Raw genomic sequence first — 24241 nt, forward strand, 5'->3', positions numbered from 1 at the left:
TGATACTCAGTGAGGAGGACAGAGAAAAGGAGAAGGTCTAAGCTGAGGAGCCAAAGGAAGGGAGATGAGGATGCTGGGCACAAAGAGGAACCTGCCAATTTAATTATCCCACTGGAATGGCAACAGAACCACCAGTGGCACGAGTGTCACCATGCGCACTGATGGCATTTTCTGGATAATTTGCTGACGGAATCACTGGCCTTATGGACAATTTACCTAGAGAGTGACTACCACAAACAGAAATAGGTACATGCAGGGGACTACGACACAGGAACAAGAGGAGGTGCTGGAAGCTCTCATAATACTACACAGAGCTGATTTAAACATAACTACTGATGTTTAGTTAAAGCTATTACAGATAAATTGAATGCTGTATTACACGTGCCTAGCTTTTTTTATGATTTAAATGGTAAATAAAATATACATGATCAAATATAATTTATACTACATGTAATTCTACTTTTGAAAATATGCCTCAACATCTTTGATTTCTAACAGTTCAGTGAATCAATAGCCCTTCCAAATACTTAAAGTCACGGATCACTGGCGACAAAATTGTGTCATTTTAGTTAAGAAATGGTTATTCAAGAACATGGTTATTTAAGAAATCCCACGTTAAACAGACAATAATAATTAAAATGGTAACATGTTTTCTTTCTCATTTGTTCTGAGCAGAGCATTCTGACTTGAGCGGTTCCAATGCCTACTGAAAAGGAACCCTCAAAGCTCCATCTTCCTGTAGTTTTAATCCAGTAATCTCTTTTTTCTAATATTTTTAATTGCTCAGTAGACGTGATGGAGCAACAGGAAGCAGCATCCAAGTAGAGAAAGTTGCAATATAATCAGGCTACCAGCTGATGACTGTCATAGACCAAGTTTTCCCATATTCTGGGGCTTTAACTGCCCTTTAAACCCACATCAGCTGGGTCACTGAAATGTGAAGCAGATTTTAAGATGTAGTCACCTGTTCTATAAGTGTTTATGCAGATTTCTGTCTAAATGACTCTGTTTTAGTTTATAATTCATTTTGGAAAGAAAAGAATACTAGCAACATGTGTAGTTGATAAAATTCCAAATGTAAAGGAGCACTTCTCATGGAGTCTATTTGCTCATTGATGTATCTGTCATTGGCACTGATGGCTGACACCCAGACAAATCCCCTGTTCAACAACAGCAGGGATGGGTGAGCAAAATGCTTTGATCACAGGTTTTTTCACAGGTTGTTTTTTCATACACAGGTGGATGTACCTCCAACCTCACATATGAGGTCTGCGCACAAAATGCTGTTTTTGGTCCACTTGAAATCCCCTCTGCATTCAAGACTGAGGACTATTTTACAACTTGCTGAAAATACGGCTGAAGAACAGTTGTGATCCATAAAGATTCATCCCTTTTCTCTCCTGAACTGAAGATACCAAAATTCTAAGGTGCAAACAAAAACAAAAAATTTTGGTTATTGCCTTAAGTTATTGTATTCTGTATAGATAACTGCTAGATATTTGGATTGGCCACAAAGACCACACCTTCTCAGATCAGTTAGAAATACATGGAAACATTACTGACCAAGTGGCCAAAGCAGAGCTAAGCATGATGTCTTCTCTCCTGCCAAGATTGTTGAGAGAACACTCCCAGAAAACTGGTCATATTTTCCTTTTGCTGCACCAGAACCTGTCTGACTGAAAAATTATTCTGAACTATACTGGAAGGAGACAGTAAAATACAGGAAGCCACACATCACTAAAATACCGTGGGAAAATAATAATCAATGCAGAAAATATTTCTTTGTTCTTTTCTTGAATAATGCAGACAATTAATTATTCTTCAGGTTTATCATACAGTCCGTAACTCCTTTCCTATAGATTTGGAAAATTTAGTATCTGCAGCATATGCAATTTTTATGTTAGAAAGACTACAATTTCATCTAACCTGTATCAACTCCATTGTAAGGGACCTACTCATTAAAATATGCATCTGTATCTATTTCTCTCCATTTTGGTCTCCATGCCTTCTGAACCTATTTGCTCCTTCCTCTCTTGGCCTTTCTCCTCTATTATTATCTCATGCCTTCAGCAAACTACATCTACACTAAGAAAAATACTCAAACATCAGTTCTTTTACTCTAATACTCCTCTTATTCTTTTTTTATTCCATTGACCCCGTTTCATCTGGATTTATGTACTTATTGTTACACTTTTATTGACGTATTTTCCTACTCTCCAGCTTGCTAATCAAAATCCGGAATTTAGAATGGAGCAAACATCCACCCTTGACTCAACCGCCCTTCTCTCCCTTCTCCAAGACAGCAAATGAGTGTCCTTTCTCCAGTTGTTTTACACACTGTTCAGCCACTCAGTCACAGAGGACACTTTACAAAAGTACTGAAGTTCAGAGGGAGCACTCTAATGTCCTCTGTCAATACTTCAGGCATAAATCAACCATACTTTTTTTTGGGACATTCCCTTACTCCCAGGTACCACATTCTTGTGTCTGATCCTGCTCCCTCTCCAGTGTAACCTTCAGAGAAGCTGCCTGAAGAAACAGAGCCAGGGATTTGGTTTTGTTCTGCAGGAGGTGAAATATGATGGATGTCTGTGGTCTCCTCCTCTTTCCCATTCAGCTTTATTTCTGGGTTAATCTCAGCTGCCGCCTGTCCAGGCCCTGTAATGCAAACAGACAGGCTCTGTTTTCTACTCCACCTCCCTCCTTTGGCTCCAGCTGAACTGCTGCTCATCTCTCTCTCATGCTCCCACTTGTGAGGTTTTACTCTGAATGCTGCAGTCTCCTATGATATCACTCCTCAGGATCTGTGCACATGATGTTCATGTCATTCCTAGCCTACCTGAGCACTGTTCTCAGCCCTCTTGCTGGATACATTTAAATCTTTCACCTGCACTGGTGCAATGGTTTGATGTAGCAATACTTAATAAAAATAACTTTTTGCTGAGTACTCATCCTGATAACCCTGCTCAAAACCAAGTTTTACTAACGTGTTACTATTTTAAGAGGATTTTATAAAAACAGTAAATGATCCTTTCCCGAGTCCAGATGAGGGAAGGGAAAATATGAAGAAGGTTGGTGATTCATGCCCAACCTAATCTGCCTTTTTTATAGCCATACTAGAAGTAACTTGCTGACTCCCTGTCTGGGATTTGTACCACTTTACAGGATATGATGCTTTTCAGTTAGCCTGAATGCTAAGAAATAAACCAATTGATTCTGGAAATACATTAGTTAATTTGATAACATACATGTGATACTACTGGTCTCTCTCCTGATGTTCATCTTAAATGTCACCCTGTCCTAGTATTTCTTGAGGACTCTGGCTCTTGGTGTAAGATTTAATTTAAAAATAATTTCTTAAAGGTTTCATTTCCCTGAGCTTTTGAAAATACTAAAAAAAAAATCTGGAAAAGCAGGAACCTTGAAGCCCATGTATGAAAAACACACTTGAAGCAGTATCTGCTGGAGACTTGATGAAATGGTTGGCACTGCAAAGCAACCACAAGGAAAAGCTGGCTAACACAAACCCAACCTTGTGCCCTTTTCAACTACAATATCATTATCATACCTTGATAAAACAACTGCATTCTACTGTGTTATTCTAATATACATCAGACTACACTTTTCAGAAGATTGGGTACTGTGAGAAGCAATGTATCACCTGGCAAACATACCCTGAAACACAGATACAGGCTCAGTTCACAGTTCTGTCTTTTTTCAAGTATTCAAAAGTTAGAAATTTTTTTTAGGTAAATTACTTGTATTTCATCATGCTGATTTATTGCCTTTGATATTTGCTACAGAATAAAGAACAAGCAAGTAAACAAACCTTTTCTGTCTCAAAAAAAAAAAAAAAGGTGTTAATGTTGCAAGTGTAGCCTATGAAAATGTCTTGAGTTCCAACATCTATTTTATTTATGACATTCTTATTTGTTCAGTGTAGCACACAATTAGGTTTTTATAAGAACTTGGAACATGCTGCAGCACATTCAACTGCTACTCTCTGAATTTCTGCCTACTTTACACTCTGTGAAGTTTGGACTCTTCTGCACTTTAAAGAAGTGCAAAATCAATCCCTGGACTTTGATCCCTGGTAGTTAATGTGACTATTTAATCAACAATTGGTATTACATGTCAATAACATATCAGCAGGCCTCAAGAACTCCCACTCCACAGGATGAGGAGCCAGGAGAGCTGGGTGAGCTTTGCCTGAGGAACTCCTGTCCCCCCTACCCTGCTGCCAGCTCCTTACTCTGGGCAATAAATGTAACAGGGTGACTGATTTTAATCAAATTCAAATTAGCAAGCAGAGACCCTCTAGTTAAATCAATGTAATGTACATTTCTTACTGGGGCTCATGAATTAATTTTTCAGAAGACATTTACAGCACCCAGTGAGGATCAGCTGAATACAGCTCAGTGGGAGGGGAGGGTGAAGCATTGCAGGACTGAGTTTTACACTGGATTTGTAATCTCCCTCTAATCTGTGGAATATACAACAGCTAAACCACTAAACATGGTCAAACTTTTAATCACAGCTGCTCTTCCACATGGCTGATTGAAAAGGCTGGTTATTTAGAAAAGGTTTAAAAAGTACTAGTCCTTCTCATTTAGTAATTAATACATTACTATGGCTATTTTGCCTTGTATAAAAAGGGTATTCAGTCCAAAAACAAAAGATGCACCACATCCCTAATTCTGTGCATCAAACCAGGAGGTTTCACTTTCTAGGAAAAGTACTACTGCTTCCAAATTTTTATTTCATTTACAAAAAACCAATTTAATCTACTACTATGTATTTTCACAGATAACTGTAAAAAACTCCTCCCGGCTGAAATTACATAGCTTTCAAGTAAGCCACTTCAAATATAAAAATTTGGTTTTTTTCTGACTGAGGAAATGGAAGAGGAAACAGTTCTAATTTTTTTCCAGGATCAAACTAAAGACTACTCTCTACCTTCCACAGCCTTGTCTTTCCTACTTTCCAATATTTTCTGCAAAGTTGTCAAGGTTTTGCAGAAATCTTCAGCAGAAAATAAAAAATAATATAAAAAGGATTAGTAAAATGCGGCTGCATTAAATTCTCAACCTTCTCTTCTGCGATGATTATTTTGGAGAAAGATTTTCAGATTTTAAAATTTTTATTATAAACCATTTAGATTTTTTTCCCCATATAGGAAATCATTATTAAGGTTCTAAAATTCAAAAGTAATGACAGGCATAGAACAATGATGAAACCATCAGAGCTCAAAAATTCAAGTTAGGTTATCCTGGACTTACTATCATGAGTGATAAAGTAATCATTAAGTAGTGAGTAAAACCAACACTTACAGTACAGTAAATTTCTAAACTACATGACTTATTAAAGATTTTTAACTCTGAAATCATCCACAGTCTCATGGAATCACCTTGCTAAACTGAACGGACAAGTTTAGACAAGTCTTGAAGTCCTGCTTTATTTCCATAGGGGACGTGTGCCTGTATTTGAATAAGGAATATATTTAAAGCTGGAAATGTGCCCTGAGTAAATCAAGTAGTAGGATTTTACCAGAGGATTACTTAGATGTACCAAGTATTTTTCTACCTTTGAGAGAATTACATCTAATGACTAAACCTGACCTTTAAATAAGAGCAAACAATAGAATATTAACATCTCAAATTAACTCAGTATCTCAGCATAGTTATCCCTTTCTCCATGTCAGGCATATAGCAGTAACTACAGTATTTTTCTAGCTAGACATTATTTTATCCATGGAATGCAATGAGAAGTATGATTTCCACCCAACTATGAATTACCTTTTTTACAAAAACAATTTTCACAACCTACACTACAACACCTTCTGGAATGTGTAAAAAGATGTGTATTTATATTAAAAAATAAGCAGCGATGAAAGACACTCAGTAATGCTCAGGGAAGAGAAATTCAATCCAAACTTGACAAAGAGAACACTCTTCCTATCTGCTGCAGGTTCATTTTTGATGAATGAAAGAACTAAATTAAAATTGCAAACAGAAGAGATCCAAGCCCCAAAACTGGAATGCAAAGGGCTGGATTGACTAACACGGCAGAAATGGAAGTGGCCCTGGATGGGCACAGGTTAGTGTGAGATGAGAGCAGGACACAGCACTGACAGCCCTGTCCTGGCAGGAGTGAGCTGGACACTGCTGCTCAGAACAGAGAATGAGGATGGGGGAAACACTGGAAGCAGCTGGATGAATAGAGAAACCCAAGCCATTATTTTCCACCCACATGGTCAGACTCATGGCTGGGAATACAAGAGGATGAAACTTTGACTCCTTATGGGAACTGCACAGATTAATACCAAGCAATTTTGAACCACATAATCAGTATTAGGGGGTTCAATCTATTTACTTTTATCAAAGCTCAATTTCAAACAGGCAATACATTCAAATTTCAGAACTCTACCTCAGAGCAATAAGTTCAAACTGTTATTTTATTTATGGCACACTATGCCATAAAAAAATGTTAAAATGGGTTTAAGCAAGCAGAACAGAAAGCCTCATGCAAACAGCCTTGCTCTGTACAAAATTAAACAAACAATCATGCTCCACTTAGACAAAATGCACAAATCATTACCAGTATGTCCCTTGCAATAATACAATCAAATGCATCCTTCTAACAAAGCAACAAGAGCAAAATGCAGAAATTAATGTGAACATAAAAATATCAAAATTGGGAGCTATTTTTAAAAAACATTTGTCATGCTTTATACTACACGTATACATTATCAACTGTAATTGTCATTATCTACAGGTTAAGCAGATGAAGTCAGGACAAAACCTGTCAAGTGTTCTCATCTGACACATTCATAGGTCCATGCAAATCTGTCTGTATGTTACACAGCCCATCATAGCACTTCACATCACATTAAAAAGAAGCTTCAAGACAGTCAACATGAAGGAAAAAAAAATAACTGGCTATTTCCTATTTAACTTCTGATTGGGTCAGAATTCTTGTTACATTTCCCTGCCTTAAAAAAAAAAAAACCAAACTCAGTAAATTTAATGCCAGGCTGTTCTTAGGAGGAAACTCCTTTGCCCCTGCTTACACTATATGTAGTAAATACCAGTTTTTACTGAGACTTGCCAATAAATCTCACCCCCTGACATAGTGTCTGTTCACACTCAGTTTTTGGCTGCTCTGCCACAAATGCCAACAAAGGGACCAATTAATGAAAACTTTCTTGATACATTCCCAGTGGATGAATGTCCGCCTTGCAGAAGGTACCTTGACAACATTCATCTCACACAGGCCAAATGGTTGCTCTGTGGTAGCAATTAAGACACCACCAGCCTTGGCTAGATTTAAACCAACAACCAAATCTGTGTAGGTTGGAACAAATGCTCATAGAAATCTGGAGAAATTAACTGCTAAACAAGGGCTGGGTCATATAATTGCATCCATTTCTCCAGTTATTTACACACTGTGAGGACACATTTTTGTAAGAAAGTAATTACAGTTCCCAAAACAAAATCTCTCAATCTGGCCATATGACCACAATATTTAAGTCACATCTATAAATATCTAAGAAATCAACAACTATTTAAAATAATTCCAAATATCAAAATATTATGGTGGGTTGACATTCTCTTCATACTCAGGTTTTTTTTCCTCTCTCTCCACAAAAAGACTGTGCTCAGTCTTCATCTTCCCACAGCTCTGGAATCAAGTTTGGACAATTATGCTTAGTGCAGCATTCCTCCTCTTTCAAAAATGACATTTGGAGGCAGAATTTTGTTGCTTTGATCCAGAAGTGCTTATCAGAGGGTCTCTTGCTGCAGACTGTGAGCAGGGGAGATCAGTGTGAGAGCTGGTGGGAAATTCCTGCCTCCACTGCAAAGCTCAGACTCACTTTGGGATTTCATGCAGGGTACCCACCCTGAAATCTGTCCTCAGTTTAAAGTGTGGCTTATCCAGGCCCCAGTCCTCATGAACTGCTTCTACTGGTCTCAGGGCTCAATAAATTTATGTTTAAAGCTATCTAAGATATTAAACTTCCGCATCTGAAACACCATCAGCTAAGCTTAACACAGTGTAGGAGAGTGGGTTCCCCTCATCACACCATACCCTGACAAATCTGCACATTTCCAGTTCTGAACTGTCAATACAGGGCTTGTAGCAGTATCTGCAAATTATGCAGCGTGTCTTGAAAGTTCCAGATCAGCTGATAAATCACCAAAATGTAAAGCTGAGCAGTCTTGCTCAGAAAATAAACCATATAATGCAATTACAACACACCAAGAGCTCTATAACTTCATTTAAAGTTAACACTTTGGTTAATTTTACCTCCATGGTCACCCTGAGCACTTTCAGCTGCAAATCCCCATCAGCCGGTAACAGATTTAACACCCAGATCTGGAATTACCTTTGCCATAGCTGAGCACCCAAGCACAACACCTCCAAATGAGCATTTGCTCTGCATTTGCACAGGCTGGCTGTGCTGTGCTCTAGGGCCCAAATGTTTTTCTTGCATAATCCATTCTGGAATGGGTTTTAAATCAGAACACAGTCCAAATTATCTTATTAAACTGGGACTTGAACTTTTGGCAAACTAACAGAAAAGCACGTTTTAGCCACCTGTGACAATCAAGGAAAAAAGTGAAAAACGTGCACTTGGCCCCCACCCTGTGGCACTCACTGAAAGGTCACAGAAAGAAGCCATTTTCCAACTTTACCAGCTGAACTTATAAAATTAGGGCAAGGTAAAAAAATATACTGTTTTACACACCAAAAAAAGTGATGTTATTTACTCAATAAAAGTATTCCGAAAGATGTTTGTCTCAGTAGAAAAAAAAAAGTTTAAACTGCAGGAGAAAATGAGTTAGTTTAAAAAAAAAATCTTTAATTTAACCAAGGAAACATTAAACTTGTCACTACAGGAGGAACTTCTTAATGAAGAATGTGAATTAATTACCAATGTGTTTATAAAAACAAATGGAAAAAAGCCACTAATTACCAGTAACAAAATAATTCTAGCATCTACCTTCCTAGAGTAGAAATGCTTTTTAATTCAGAATGACTTAAGTTTCACCTGAAAAACTCTCAAGCCCTGCTGTGTAACCAAAAAACCAGATTGGATGGTACCCTCGAGCACTGTGATGCTGACTGCTCTTCACTTAGAATCCTTATGCTTGCCATTTTATCTATCACAGGAAAACCTTACTGCCCTAGTATTTCTCTCTTACTACACAGTTTTATTTAAAAAAAAGAACACCTTTTTGTAGATCAGCTATTCCATTAAAAAATACCTGAGAAACAAAAGGCTACATGACTTCAGAGCAAGATGTGTACAAAACACAAGGTTGACAACTTTGATATGTGCTCCTTTTGTGAAGTATGAAGCTGCCCCCAAAGTTGCAGTGGGAAGGGAAATATTTCAGCAATGAAGACTTTCTTCCCTGGCTTTTCCACAGGCCTATTTTGCATATAAAGGTCTTGTATAGTTGCAACCCTGAAGCAACATCACAGTCTGGGCTCTGTGGCCTACATGGTCCATCAGGTACTAATTAGGTAGCATGTTCTGTCAACACTTTCTTGCTTTTCTTCCATTAATTGATCATCCTGCCCAATTAATACCATGCAACACAGTTCTGAAATCCTTGAGATCCTTTACCTGGGAGAAACAAGGATGAAGGGAAAAAACATGTTCCCAAAAGGGTCACAAGGTAACTGCACTTGTCCAGGACCTGGAATGACAGTAACACCACTGTGCTGAAAGGTTAATTATGTTCCTACCAACCTTCCTTGAGCCTAAGATTTTTCTTTTTCATCTAAGAATAAAAGCAAAAAAGCAAAAAAAGCCCCAAACCTACTTCATCTAACAGGCTATATTATGTTTAGACATGGTAAGAGCTTATGAAAAAGTAAAGGCTGCAGAACTGAACTCACTTGGCCATTAAAAGCATATTTATCATCAGAATACATGTGGTTAATGTTATCACTGTTAGCTCCTACAAACCAAAGAATAAGTCACAGACACTACACACACACTAGAGCACACTAATCCCACCTATGCACACAGGACTCCAAACAGCTGCCCTTACAGTCCCACAGCCAAAGCACCCATAAATCAGCATTTTATAAAAACTGAGAAATAAAATATGTGTTTTCTCCATTTGTGAAACTGCACCGATGACACCAAAGATAAAAACCCAACGACAAAGTAGCTGCCAAATACAACACACTACTGCCATCTAATGCTTAGCAGGATACAGCAAAACACAGCATTGTTCCTCTGCACTACAGCACCAACAGGGGCCAGAGCAAGGCACAAAGTTTAAACATCTTAAATATCTACTCTTAAATATCTGCTTCACACTTTATCTCCTGCAGTTCCTAAACTGAACTGCTGGGATCACATCCTTTCTTGTACACAAAGACTGGGATGGGGCAAGGTGAATGAATGCACGTCTGCAGGAACATCAGCACTGTAACATGTGCATTCTTGGAACATCAGGGATGTAAGATGAGCATTTTCAGGAGAATCACAGTGAGAAGTGAGGGCCCTCACGAGGTCAGGCTCCACACTCGTCTGTGTTTCATAAGCTGGCCCCACTGAAGTAACTAGCACAATTCAGTACTGAAAAGCTTTGTGTGGCAAGTGTTTGGGAAGGGAAAAAAAAAAAAAAAAAGAAAAAAAAGAGGAGAGCTCTTCTCTTAAAACAGCACAAAACAAGATTACTTTGAAGGTGCTTTTTTTATTTCACTGATGTTGTAAAGCACTCCCTCCAAAATGTGAAACTTGTTCACTTCCATGAAAAGGATTATGCCAGATCTTAAACTTGCCTTTCTAGTTCACAATCAGTCTTTTCAACATGCTCACTTAATTGGCAGAAGTCAGCAGAGAACATGCAAGAAGCCTGCTTCTGCCACTTGCAAAGAGGAGAAACAGAAAGTGAGGAGCTCCTTGAGACAATTCAATCTTTTCATACAGAGATTTAAACTTCCCAAAAGGATGTCTGTCCAAAGACAGCTGGACAAAAGAGCAAAGAATTTATCTACTTGATTCATTACTTCAATCCATCTCTTCTTCCTTTCTTCCCCCAAACACAAACAACCTTTCAAGCTTTTAAACAACTTTAGCCTTGCCTTACCTGATCTTGTTATCAGCCTTGACACTAATTACAGACTGCACTGCCCATCTCCAAGATGATTCTTTCTCATGGGAAATGTTCCTCATTTGTGGAAAGATAAAAGATGATCACTTCACTTTCCTTCTCCTCTCTTAGAACTTACTCATCTTTTATGACTTTTTTCTAACATTGCTCATTGATCAACTAGCTGGTGAAAATTGTGTCCAGTCTTGTCCCTTTTTCCTCCTTATAACCTTATGATCAAAACTATTGTGCAAGTATACATATTCCCACAGAATATTCCACTGCTTGCATGCTTTACACACATTATTAATCTTTTCCATAACCTTCTGGCCAGAAATAACCACTGTTATACACAACATCCAGCACAGTACACCTACACCTTTGCCTGAGATAAATAAAATCCACCAGAACAGAAATATTTCAGATAACACTACTGTTGCTATAGCTGTAACTATAAGGAAGTACTTGTTGTGACTCAAATATTTGCAGCAAAATATTCCCAAGACAGCACTCCAGATGAAAAAGGAGATTTTCCCCTAACATTTTAGTTACTCATCACCCAGCGGATAATTCTGAAAGAAAACAACCACAGGACAACTCAAACTGCCTTCTTTTAAAACCAGTCAGAATTTTAAAAAAAAGGTAAGTTAGGATTAAATGTACACAGCAGTGTGCAACAGGTATGCAGAACACAAAATGGGTGTTCACTGACAGCTGCACAGTAAAAACACAGGATGGGAATATCAACCCAGCACAGCAAACTCTTGAAAATTACTGGAGTGCTCAAAGTGCAATTAAAAAAAAAACACAGACCAAATTACACTGTCATAAACTCATTCGTTTCCATGTTGGATTTCTTTTTTTTAAAGAAATCATTTTTTAATTTTCTTCTTTTTTTTTTTTTTTGCTTAAACATACTTAAAATGCAGTTGTTTTTATCATGGTACTGTAGCATCACCCTGCCCATCACTTTGAACTTCCACACTCTTTACTGTTTTAACTGGTGACAGTGTCTCTCCTCTTTGTCCAAGGCAACACTCCATGAATCTGCTACTTCAGAGCACTTCAGCTCCCCCTAAAAAATCAAGTGTAAAAGCTTCAGTCTCTATTGATGGAAAATAATATAAACTGTTGTTGCAAAAATAGAAGATAACAATTCTTTAGCTAATGAGGGTATGAAAATGAGGAGAAAAATCAGGAGCTATGGCAACCAAAAAGTACATTTTTAGAAACATACTCTCATTTTCTTTCCTTTCCATGGCTCCTTATTTTCCTATGAAGAGTGATCCAAGAGCCTCAAGAGGTACTTCAAAAAGCCTTTGAAAACTACACTATACAGTAGGAGAAGAAAAAAAACAACTGAAAATCTATCAAAAACTAGCAAAGGAATTAAGGGGGAAAAAAACACTTAAATTTACAGTAGTACAAAGGTAAAAACAGAAAGGGAATTTTAATTTTTTTCTACATTTCTGGCTCCTGTGCTCACAATTTACACTAATAATGTCACACTGTTCTGTTGTTTAGGCATAGATTATTGTGGCCTTGGTCATATAAAAATAATTCCAGACAAACAAATTGTTAGGAAAACAGCTTAGTCAAATGCTATTTTGATGTGAAAGCAAACTCCTGAATCCCCTGTTTTATTACAGAAAAAAACCACAAACAAACAAAAAAACCACTTCAGAAAACCAAACCAAGCTTAAACTGCTGAAAAAACCAGGGAGGAATCCTTCCAGCTGACATGAACAGTACTGCTAGAAGGAAAACCCACAGGATGCTATTTCCTGGCTGAGTAACATCTGGCAGAAGGGCAGGGACAGGCAGTTTGGGGCAGGAGCCTTCAGCTGGCACTGGCACGTGCAAGAAGAAAACCCTTGTGCAGGCAAAGTCAAGTGCTTTGATAGCCACAACTTCCTAAGAGCTGCTGAGCACAAAGCACAATTTTCTGTGTTGTCCCCCTGCCCCAGTCACAAACCAAAGCATAACATTCATTTTCCAATTCATTTGGAATACCTGAAAACAGCCTCACAGCTTTAAGAGGTCAGATTTAAGCAAAATGCAAAATAATCAAAGTCCCTAAGGCACTTCAGCGGCAGATGGAAAGCAGGCCTTGAAGTATACAGGTATTTTAAAAAATTAGTTATTAATCTTTATACCATAACTCCAACACTTGCATAACAAGTGGTTTTAATTTTTTGTTTTCTTGAAACTATTTCTTTCAGCTTTCCCCATCTCTTAGAGCAATATAGAATCACTACAGTGTTTGAAGCCATTTGAGATGTTCAAATAAAAGGGTTTGGCCCTTGTACTTTTTAAATGAACATATAAAGCTACCTGTTAACAAAGTTTATTCAGTCGTGAAAACCAGTATTAAAAAAATCAAACATGTAAATCCCCCCAAAACACAACAGAAAAAAAACCCTAAAACAATAACAATCAAAATTCAGAACTATTTTAAGAATTCATAGCTACAGTGACAAAACAATACCACACATAATCTATGGAATCACACACACTTAGAAAACTGTTTGGATTGGATTTGTTCATAGGCTTGAAGGATGTGTTCCTATCTGGACTGATCACTGGTTTGGTGTTAATTTAACTTCTGATTTGACAACAACTTTGGCAGCATGTCCTCACAATGGTAAAGGGACATACTTTGTGGGGGACTCTAGGAAATCACATATTCATAGAATATTCTGCTCACTTACCAGAATTCATTCCTGAGGACACTGATATTTACTAACACCTATCTAGGCAGTCTTAGCCCTTACAGAACTGCCCCATTTCAGAAAGGAATAGTCAAGAGAAGTTGGAAGATGAAGTCAAAACTTAGCACAGGTCAGCAACTGTAGAGGAATAATCCAGGGTTTTCATCCCTTGCAATTCAACAGCAACATTTCCAGGAGCCAGAGTTTCACTGAGAGAATCCTTCCAAGCCCATCCTTGGCACTGCTCCTCTGCAGCAGTCAGAGCCAATCCTGGATTGCTCTGACAGAAGGCAAGTACCTCTTAAAAGAGCAGCTCTTGTTCAGCCTCTCCTCAAACAGCTCATTAGTTACAACCTAATGTTCTGTCAAGGGAAGAAAAATGTTTAGCTAAGATGCTGCTCAGCAAACTCATTCATCTTTATCTTGGACTATGGACATTCTTAGGTCATAAATCCAAGTAAAACAGACTGAAATTTTTCATTATTGATAATTTAGTAGGAAAACCAGTGAAAGGGCAAGTCTGACAACAGTCAGTCAATAGCTGACTACTGACTTTTCAGCCTTGAAACATCACTTTTAATGTATTGAAAATTAAGAGCAGAGTTTATCCAAATGACTGCTAGAGTCCAAAAAGTTGAACTTTTTTTCTGCAGTAATAAGCTACCTGCATAGTATCCTACAAGTCAAGCCTTCAGGTACATGAACTCACTTCTGCATTAAATCAGCTCAAATGAGCTCATGTCTGTTGAGCATTTGAGCTCAATGGGAGATGAGGAAGCATTTGTGATGCAGTGAGGCAAGGAAAAGGGGTGGGATGGGGATTCTCTGATTCTAAAGTGTGAAAAGATGAAGGAAAGAAGGAACATGAGAATGTGTTGCTTTAATAATTTTTTGTAATAATTATATTATGTATTTCAAATGGAAGACAAAATTAGACACAGACTATTTATTTAAATAATAAAAAACCCAACAAGTCCCCAAAACACTGAGTTTTACAGGTTAGTAATCACATGACAGTATTTGAAAAAATGTAATAACTATTTCAGATTCTCACAAACATAGTTGATTTCATCTAACAGTGATAAGAGATCCTTATATAAACACAGCCATTGCAAGATGATTGATTCTACCCTGAACTTTTATTACCCTTCAGACCATTGGACTTACACCTTTAAATAATCGATCTAGTGCTTAAAATTTCTATAGTAGACACCTGAATGCATGGTCTGATTTGGAAATGTTGACCAGCTCAAGATGCTTTTGACTGTGGTTGTTCAAACATCAGAACAACCAGAACATTTATGATGTGAAAGCATTATGCTGTCCTCCTTTGTGCTTTAATTCATATCTTTTACTATTTGATTTTTATTTCAAACACCTCACTTTAGAAATGAGATAAAAAGCACATTGCACAATATAAAACTACTTAAGTATGTCTTGAAAATGCTGAAAGAATTGTTGAAAATATTAAATAAATGTCTTTATGGTATTTAAGAAGCTACTAAAGATTTTATTTTTGATCAGAAGTTAAATTTTATACTGATTTAGGACAGAGTGAGTATTTGTGAACACCTTTCACAAAAAGTCTACCAAACACAGTATAGATCTGCTTTTTAACATATGTTACAATGAATAACTTACACAACCAGGGCACAAAGTGTTCAACAGAGGCATCATATTCCTCTGCAGAGCGGAAATGACATCAAAGGCCAAGCACATACTGGCCAAATCTCCCATTTAAATTGCCTGGTGCCCATTCTGCTACATGTGAACCATAAATCTACAGAGGATGAGGTACCACAAGCTGCTCATTATAACAAATGAACTGTGACCAATAACCCTGTAAGTAAACAGATTAAAATTAGAAATAGTTTTTGAAACTAACATTAGTTTCACAACTGGCTGAACTACCTGAATAAGCAATGCACTGTTTACTTGCTGGCTTATTTTGTGATGCTACAAGTTTTCATATTCTATGTAAGTTAAAGACAAAACTTCTGTAGGAATATTCACACCCCATCCACTCACTAAAATTCATCTACACCTTTGAGAAATCATTAGACATTACAAAGTGAACCAAACAAAAGCCAACACCAAAGTCAGGTGAATAAATCACGCAACTCACAGTTTAAACAGCAGCAGCATGATCAGACCTGGCTAATGAAGCTGCTTGAATTAGTGACTTCTCTAACACCCAGCTTCACTTGATAGACTGGTAATCAACTTCTCAAGCCTCAATTTGAAAATATGTCCCCTTCTTTGCATTAAAGTGGCAATTGGTAAATCAGATGTAAAGAACTGCTCAAAGCAAAACTACCCTGAGCATTGAAACAATAGTCCTTTGTATATTAAAGTTGATGGCTTATCTTTCCCTCTGTAGCTTTAAGATTACAGTAATTTCACGAATACAAGCCGCACCAATTTGACTAAGATTTTGCTCCTAAACCGGAAATGCGGCTAATAATCAGGAGCGGCTAATACAACCTCAGAAGTGCCTGCCAGAGTGCTGAGCCGAGCAGCTGCAAAGTCGGCATTTTGCGATTGTTACAAATCGCTACTTTGTTGCACCGCAGGTGGAGCCTGGCTCCCTGTAGGCAGCACGGGGGGCGGGGAGAGAGGCGGGAGAGCTCTCTTTCCTCCTCTGCCACAGCCCAGGGGAGAGACGGGGGGGGGGCCCGGCGCCGCCATTGCTGCGGCCCGGGGAGGAGAGGGGGGACCCGGGCCGCCCCTACCGCGGCCCGGGGAGGGGGGGAGGGACCCGGGCCGCCCCTACCGCGGCCCGGGGAGGAGAGGGGGGACCCGGGCCGCCCCTACCGCAGCCCGGGGAGGGGGGGGGAAGCCCGCGCCGCCATTGCTGCGGCCCGGGGAGGAGGGGGGAGACCCGGGACGCCATTGCCGCGGCCCGGGGAGGGGGGAGGAAGCCGGCGCCGCCATTGCTGCGGCCCGGGGAGGGGGGGGAAGCCCGCGCCGCCATTGCCGTGGCCCGGGGAGGGGGGGGAAGCGCGCGCCGCCATTGCCGCGGCTCGGGGAGCCGACGGGGTGCTTTGTCCCCGCCCGCCGCCGCCGCGGCAGGAGCGGGGAAACTCCGTCCCTGCCCGCCGCCGGCGCCACGGGCGCGGGAAAGCTCCGTCCCCGCCCGCCGCCGCTGCCGTAGGAGTGGGGGAAGCTCCGTCCCTGCCTGCCACCGCGGGGCAGCGCCGACCCGGGGTGACCGAGCCCAGGGGCAGCGGCGGCCGGCCCCGAGCTGCAGCACCGTGCTGGCCCACCTGGTCCCGTCAGCGGCCCCTAGCGGGCCGAGCCTGCACAGCCTTAGCTCAGCCAGTAAACCCCGCCCTCCCGCCGTTCTGTTAATAATTGCACGCGGGTCCTCGCTGCGAACGACAAAGCGGCTTATATTCGGGTGCGGCTTATCTATGGACAAAAACCGAAATGTTTGCCAAGACCCAGAGATGCGGCTTATAATCAGTGCGGCTTGTATTCGTGAATTTACTGTAACTCCAGGTCAAGCTCCAGCCAGGTTGAACTGAACTTGTTCTGTTTATATTGTCAAATTACAAATCCATTTTCTACCAGTTAGGTGAAATTAAATAAGCACAATGATCTGTTGAAGACCTCTAACAAGTGTGATGCTATTCAAACAAAAAAGTAAAAACCTGGCCAAAGCTACTGAAAAAGGAATACATACACTGCCTGCTTCTCATGAAAAGTTATTACAAGACTTCCAATCTAAAACTCAGTGTCCTCATTTTTAAGTTTCAAATTCTCAACTTAAATTTAGCATGAAGCTCCTTAATAGGCAGGTCCTTTCAGGAGCAATACTGAATTTACCTTGCAACAAACCTTAAAACAATCAGGCAAGCAGCTTTTTACATATGTGACACCCTCTGCATTTCTTGTGATTGCAGAATTTAGATGTGTACATAAATCTGATAACAGATCTCCAGAAAGTCCTGTGTCCTTCCTTTAAACATGCTCCATGGAACAATCTCTTCTTGAAGTAATTTTTCCTCATTAAATTTCTATTTATTACTCTATTTATTCTATTTTTTACTCTTCCCGAGTCATTCTCACCTATGCCTGATGCTCTCTTTGCAAATCTTCTACTCTTGCAAAGAGATCAAGTGAGCACCTTTAACACTTCATATTTATATACACACACACCACCCCTTTTGAGAAAAAAATCTCTGTAACACTCTGTGTTAAGCGGCACATTTTATTTCCTTACCATATTAAAAATAAGAGCTTCTTGCATACTGCCTGCTCAAATTACATGGGTTTTCTTTAAGATTAGGGCACACATTGTAACAGCAGCATATAATTTTCCTGCACAATAATTTTTTTTCCAGTTGAAAGGTATCCTGTGATATCATCAGCATCAACAGGAACAGACACCTGATTTTCAGCTAGACAAAGCTTATGTGTTTGGTGACTTTATTCCTGGTGAAAAGCAGTTTTCAGATATAAAGCAGCTACATAAAAATTCAAGAACAATCTGACAACGTATTTTTTGACCACAAAGTGCTAGACTAAAAGCAAGTGCAAAAATTGTGCCAAAATAAGAATGGGGAGGTGGTGTCCCCTGAATGTCCTATTTCTATTGCTCTAATTTGATCTGTTGAAATGGAACATAAGCACTGTCATTCCTAAAAGCTGAATGGATTCCTTAAAAAGCCAAGCATAGAGCACAAAACCCATTTATCCATTTAAGAAATCACCTTGTTGAAACTACCATGCAACTGTGGATAAAAGGCTGTGTGTGCCCCAAAACCTCAAACCCACCAGCACTTTCCAGAGACACAAGATTAAAGATACACTCCTACCACTCCAACATGATATTGCTTCTCAGAATTTGCTGGATTCCTTCAGAGTACAGAATACAGAATGCTTCAGAAAGCACTTCAGCAGGAGTTTCTAAGAGCCAGCCAAGGAAACTCTGCATTGAGCCATGCTGGTTTCAAAGCACTCACTTCCATTTTTTCTCCTTTCATAAGCTTTTCATAGAATTGACAATGGCACATGCATTTTGTGCCCCAAAGTCTGTCATCTTCAGCTGCTGCTGATTCTTAGAGTATCAAGATGATCCAGGTATCAGAGTCACCTAAGTACACAGCAATTATTTAAAAAAAAAATTAAGTCTCAAGGATATTTTATAAGATGCTTAAATAATTAGAAGGTGTGGGAGGAAAAAAAATCCCTGGTTTTGGCCCAACTAATTTTCTGTATCAAATTAATACTATTCTTAACAACAGAACTGATATTATCTATAGTACAATAATTCACGTGCATACAAGTAGTGAGTTGACCAAATGAAAAACTTAAGTGCAGTAAATAAAAATATATTCACTCTAATAGGGTATCTATGTACAGGTTTGTTCTGCTTATTAACCTTTTCCATCCTCAATTTGTTAGAACGAATAAAAAGGGGTTTGGTTTTAAAAATTCATCAGTTTTTGAATTTGCCCTGATGAAGTCATTCTTACAAAGCAACAATTCAATCACTTTTAATTGTGTACTGGTTTGCATTATTAAGGTCAATCCTGAGATTTAACTGCAAATATAGTTATCTTTTGGATGACATATGGCAAGATCTACAACCCTTTTTAGCTTTGGAAATTTTACATCTGCCTGTTCCTTCAAGATGCTAAGCATACATGTGTTGACAAATACAGAAAACAGCAGATGGCAAAAAGCAAATGCTCAACAAGAAGCACTGGGGATCACTCAAAAAAGGCTTGGACTCAGAGATTTGCCATTTTTATTTTAACAGTAGAATTATGTATAAAAATAAATCCACCATCTATTCTGCTTGATGCTAAGGAACGTGTGTGATCAGAATATTCATGATTACAGAATCAATGTCATATGAACTGCAGCTGGTATGCAACATGCAAGTTGCTTTATAAACCTTTGGACTTTAGGGCTATTAGCACAGCATCATTCTCCAGGAGATTAACTTATGCAGCTATATAAAAATTGGAAAACATGCTGCACTGACCATAAAATTTTACAGGAAATCTTATAAGGAGCAATATATGGCTGTGTTCATCCGCTATTTCACTTTCTAAAAAGATGCAAGCTTGGCAATGGCAGTGCCACTTGTACCGCTCCCATCTCCAGTAACAGCATCAGAGAACCCAAGGAGCACTTGGGCACTTAGAGCTGAGAAATCACCACACGCTGCAAGGACCAGCCTGGAAGAGCAGGAGCGACTCCATCTGAAAGGACACAAAAGGTCCACCCACTTCTGGATTTCTTAAAAACAATAAACAGTGGGACAGTATCAGGACAAACATTCCCCTAATACACCCAGTATTCAGAAGTCCACAGCTCATGAATCGCTGAATTAGAGAGAACATTTCTGTGTTAGCATGCCATGGCAGACTTTTCTTTCAGGAAATCCTTGGAGTTTTTCCAACCATGGAACCTCTCAACTCAACATCTGAGGCACCTTCCTACTGTAACTTCTAGAGCTGTGCTGTGCCCTCCAGCCTGTCCTACAGCCCACGGGGGTGTAAGGCACATAAAAACCATGGTGGTCTCAATGGTTTAAACAGCCCAGAGGGACCGTGCTAGAGGCTGCATCAGGAAGGAGAGCATCAAGCAGAATATGTAACAGTTCAGCTAAAAGAAAAAGATGAGCAGAGACAGGACATATGGTAACAACAACAGACAAGCAGCAGATCTGCCTTGGGAAAACACCTATAAGTAAACATCAGCAAACATCTCTTTTTAGTCAGAGGAATCCATCACAGACACTAAAACAAAAACAAAAAAAAGTATCTTTATTTTCTCTAACATTTCCCACTGACTTCTCAAACCAATCAGGTTGGGAATATACAGGTGCTAAAGAAATGCTTGTATATTCAGACAACACTTTAATCTTATGAAACTACAGGTGGAAATGTAGACACACAGTTGTAAACTTTGGTAATTCTCACTTCATACACCCCAAAATAATGACATGAAATTACATCAAAGTACAGCTCTATAATACGATTTTTTTAAACTTCATACAAGAAAGGGACTGTAAGTTTCACTTCTGTAACAGCTTTGAACAACACCTATTTTAATTCCATTATTATACATAAATTCATAGGAAAATAAATATATTAATTTCATTACAGAATTCAGTTTAAATTACGTCCCTGTCTGGACAGAAGAGATACTTTACACCAAGGTCCCCCGACCACCTTCTTCAAGAACAAACAGACCTTAATTAAACTTTTGCTCAAATTTTACCAGCAATAGAACAAAAACCATCAGGAGGTCCAAGAAAACAATTTCTATTCAAAACTTGGGTTTCCAGAGCCCTCTCTTTTGTTGCAATAATCAAAGTTTAACACTGAGAACCAAAGGATTTATGTCCAGAATCTGCACACAAACATCTTGCCAGGTGTAGAACTTAAGACTAAGTACACCAATCAGTTTAAGAAAAAGGAATAAGTTCACAGGAGGCACTGAGAAGGAACAGATGTACAGCAGGGCTTGCCTAGCAAATTCAGCTGAAGAATACTGGGATGTGTAAGACAGGAACATACTGGTGAAATGACCAAACTTTAAAACTGTTTTTATAGTGGCTAGAAATAAAAGTTAACAACCTCCTCCCCCAAACCCATGAATTTACTTCAACTCTAACAATTAAACTCAGTCTCCTGGTCACTGGCATGCTCTTCACCTCACTTAAAAATCCCAACTTCTCATCACATTCATTTTGACACCTCAAACCTGCCAATACTGATGGCCTAGCTAGCAGCTTCCTACAGAAAAGGGACTTTTTCCTACAAAAACTGAATTCTGCTCACCTTTCTTCTTCTCTACAAAGCCACTAGCTCTCAGGAAACAGGAATTTAGTTACCTTGGGAATTCTATCTATCAAATTCAGCTGAAAAGAGTCAACAGTATCAAAAAAGACACTCAATTTTCCTCAAAAACCCAAGCCAAAGCACTTTTTGAGCAAAATGCCTGAATTCAAGGGAGGGTATAAAACAGAATAACCAAGAATCACACAGAAAAATCTGGTAAAGTTCTGAGATTCTTATGCACAATAGCAGCAGTACAGAAGAAATTATGGGAATTCACAGAATGTGAAGTCTTGATGCATGACCAAGAGTACAACTCCACAAAAACTCACCAGAAACTTTCTAATAAAGTTAACATACTTTCCTCCTATTCATTTTTTAATTTCATAACTACTGACTATTAGGAAAAAACCTTCCTTTTGTTCTTTGCATCTGGTCTTTGTGTACTTGAGGGTTGCATTTGATCAATCACATGGATACAAAAACTGTAAAAACAAACCCTGCAACTATTACCTTACTGGTTTATAAAAATTATTTGGTACATCTGAAATATCAAATCCAGCCTTACCATCAAAGCAAGTTTCTGGTACTTCCGTTTCAGTTCTGCTGGGCTGTCTGATGGTTTGGCCCCCAGGACCTTGTACCAGTCCTTCTGGTTTATCCTTTCAAAGGCCATGGCCTGAGTGGCTTTGAAATCACCTCCTCAGCACTGTGTAAGAAAATCAAATAAATGAAATCACAACTTGAAAGAGAAAATGCAAAAACAAGGATGTGGTGAACTACAGGATCACAGAATTGGCTGCTGCTCTCAAGCACCTCTACATCACTACATCAGAACTATTGTGTAAAAAAAGTTAAAATTCACGTGGCTCTTCCATCCCACAGATTGTCAAATGGCAAGTCCTGTGCTTCCTCTCCAAGTGCCTCAGCATATCCTGTTTAGAAGCCATCCATACTTCTTTAAAAATCATTTTGTATGTAAAATGTACTGTTCAGAAACACCCCAGGTGACAGATACACCTTTTATACAGACACATTTTAAAACAGATTTTTGACTTCGAAGCAATACCATACTTAACACATGAAAATATGAAGTACATAAAAGTGTGACATTTCTCAAATTGGGAATAAGATCTGTGCAAGAAGACACAAGAAAAGATATGTGTTTCTTTTTACAAAATGATATTTTCAGAGCATGAGACCTCCTTCATCCTGCTGAGTAAGAAGTCAATTTTCTTAAAGTAGGAGAGCATGTAAAAACAAATAGAGAGAAATAAACCAAACCTACAAAGTTAGCACAAGTCACTAAGTAAAAACTAACTAGTAGTGTGGGTTTCAATTTTTGCCATCTTTCATCAAGTAATGACGAAGAAAGAAAAAAAAAAATAAACAGAAGAACCAAGTGCCAGTAACAGAACGGCATGCTTGAGCTTCACGCAGATTCCCAGGTGTGCTGGAAACCCAAGCTGACAGCAGCTGATTTACTATGAACTTCCAGAGGAAAAACAACACTGGCAGTAGGCAAGAGCTTTGTAAGTACTCAAGCTCTGTAACTGTAAATTAATTGTGAGGAAAAAAAAAAGAAAAAAGAAAAAAAGAAAAAATACTTGGGTTTTTGGTTTTTTTTCATTTCATCACTAAAACTGCTTCCTGGTGTCTAACGCCGTACTTCAGAATCAACCTTCCTTTCACGGGGGAAGCAAAATATGCGTTTCAAACTCGACAAGAGCCAGGAGCAGCCCACGGGACACACACACACACACACACACACACACACACACACACACACACACACACACACACACACACACACACACACACACACGGCAGGGGAAAGCTCCACGCACCTCTCCTGCCCCCCCGGGGCAGCGCCCCCAGCACCGCTCCCCGCGGCGGAGCCCTCACACCCCCACGGCGGGCGGCACCTGGGGCCTCGGCAGCCAAGGGAGCCCGGCGCAGGCCGCGGCCCCGCGCACCGCGCCAGGCCCCGCCGGACGCCCCAGCCGCCCTTCCCCGCGGCTCCCCAACCCCGCCGGGGCCCCTCGGTCCCTCCGGCCCGGCCCGCACCCCCCGAGCTCTCCCGGCCGCCCAGCGCACCCACCTGCCCGCAGCGGCCGCGGCAGCGCCACGCCTAACTCGTCCGGCGGGAAACACCCTCCTCTGCCCCGCGGCGCCTGAGGCCCTTCAGCCCGGCCGGGGCCGCAGCGCGCGCGGCCGCCGCGCCGCCTGGGCTGTTTCCAGCCGGGCAGTAGTGGCGCCGCACCGGCAGGAAGCGCGGCCTGGCCGGGCCCGACGCGTCCCCATGGCGACCGCGGCGCTCCCGGCGCGGCTCCGCTCCCCGCCCGCCCTGCGCTCCTCTGCCGGGGCTTCGGTGCGAGAAGGCACCGCTGACCCGTCCCGTTCCCCTCGCCGGCCCGGGCCGCCCCACAGCCGCTCTCCCCGCAGGGACTCCGCCTCCCATTGCCCGGCCCTGCAGGCGGAGCTCGGCAGCTCGGGCCGCGGCCTTGGGAGCGAGGTAGTGCGGTGGTTGCTTTGTAGGGAATGTTTGTGCTAAAGGACATCCTCTTGATGAGAAAAATTAAGCTCTGGAACCAAGATTTTAATGATGTAAAGG

At 40.3% G+C, this 24241-nt stretch overlaps 1 protein-coding gene across 2 annotated transcripts in view; it reads right to left on the reverse strand.

Moving 5' to 3' along the window:
• Positions 1 to 23810, reverse strand: part of DNAJC24 (DnaJ heat shock protein family (Hsp40) member C24) — a 35408-nt gene extending 11598 nt beyond the window's left edge. The window contains exons 1-2 of one of the 2 annotated variants that reach the window (XM_033063164.2): positions 23729 to 23810; positions 22196 to 22336 (exon numbers count right to left, since the gene is read on the reverse strand). In XM_033063164.2, coding sequence (XP_032919055.1) covers positions 22196 to 22303 — 108 coding nt within the window. In that variant the 5' untranslated portion in view covers positions 22304 to 22336; positions 23729 to 23810. Of the gene's footprint in view, positions 1 to 22195; positions 22337 to 23474; positions 23501 to 23728 lie in introns of those variants that run through there. The other variant, XM_033063165.2, reaches the window with a different exon arrangement.
• Between the last annotated feature and the right edge of the window lie 431 nt (positions 23811 to 24241).

This window comes from Catharus ustulatus, chromosome 6, assembly GCF_009819885.2.
Source record: "Catharus ustulatus isolate bCatUst1 chromosome 6, bCatUst1.pri.v2, whole genome shotgun sequence".
Classification (NCBI taxonomy): Eukaryota; Metazoa; Chordata; class Aves; order Passeriformes; family Turdidae; genus Catharus; species Catharus ustulatus.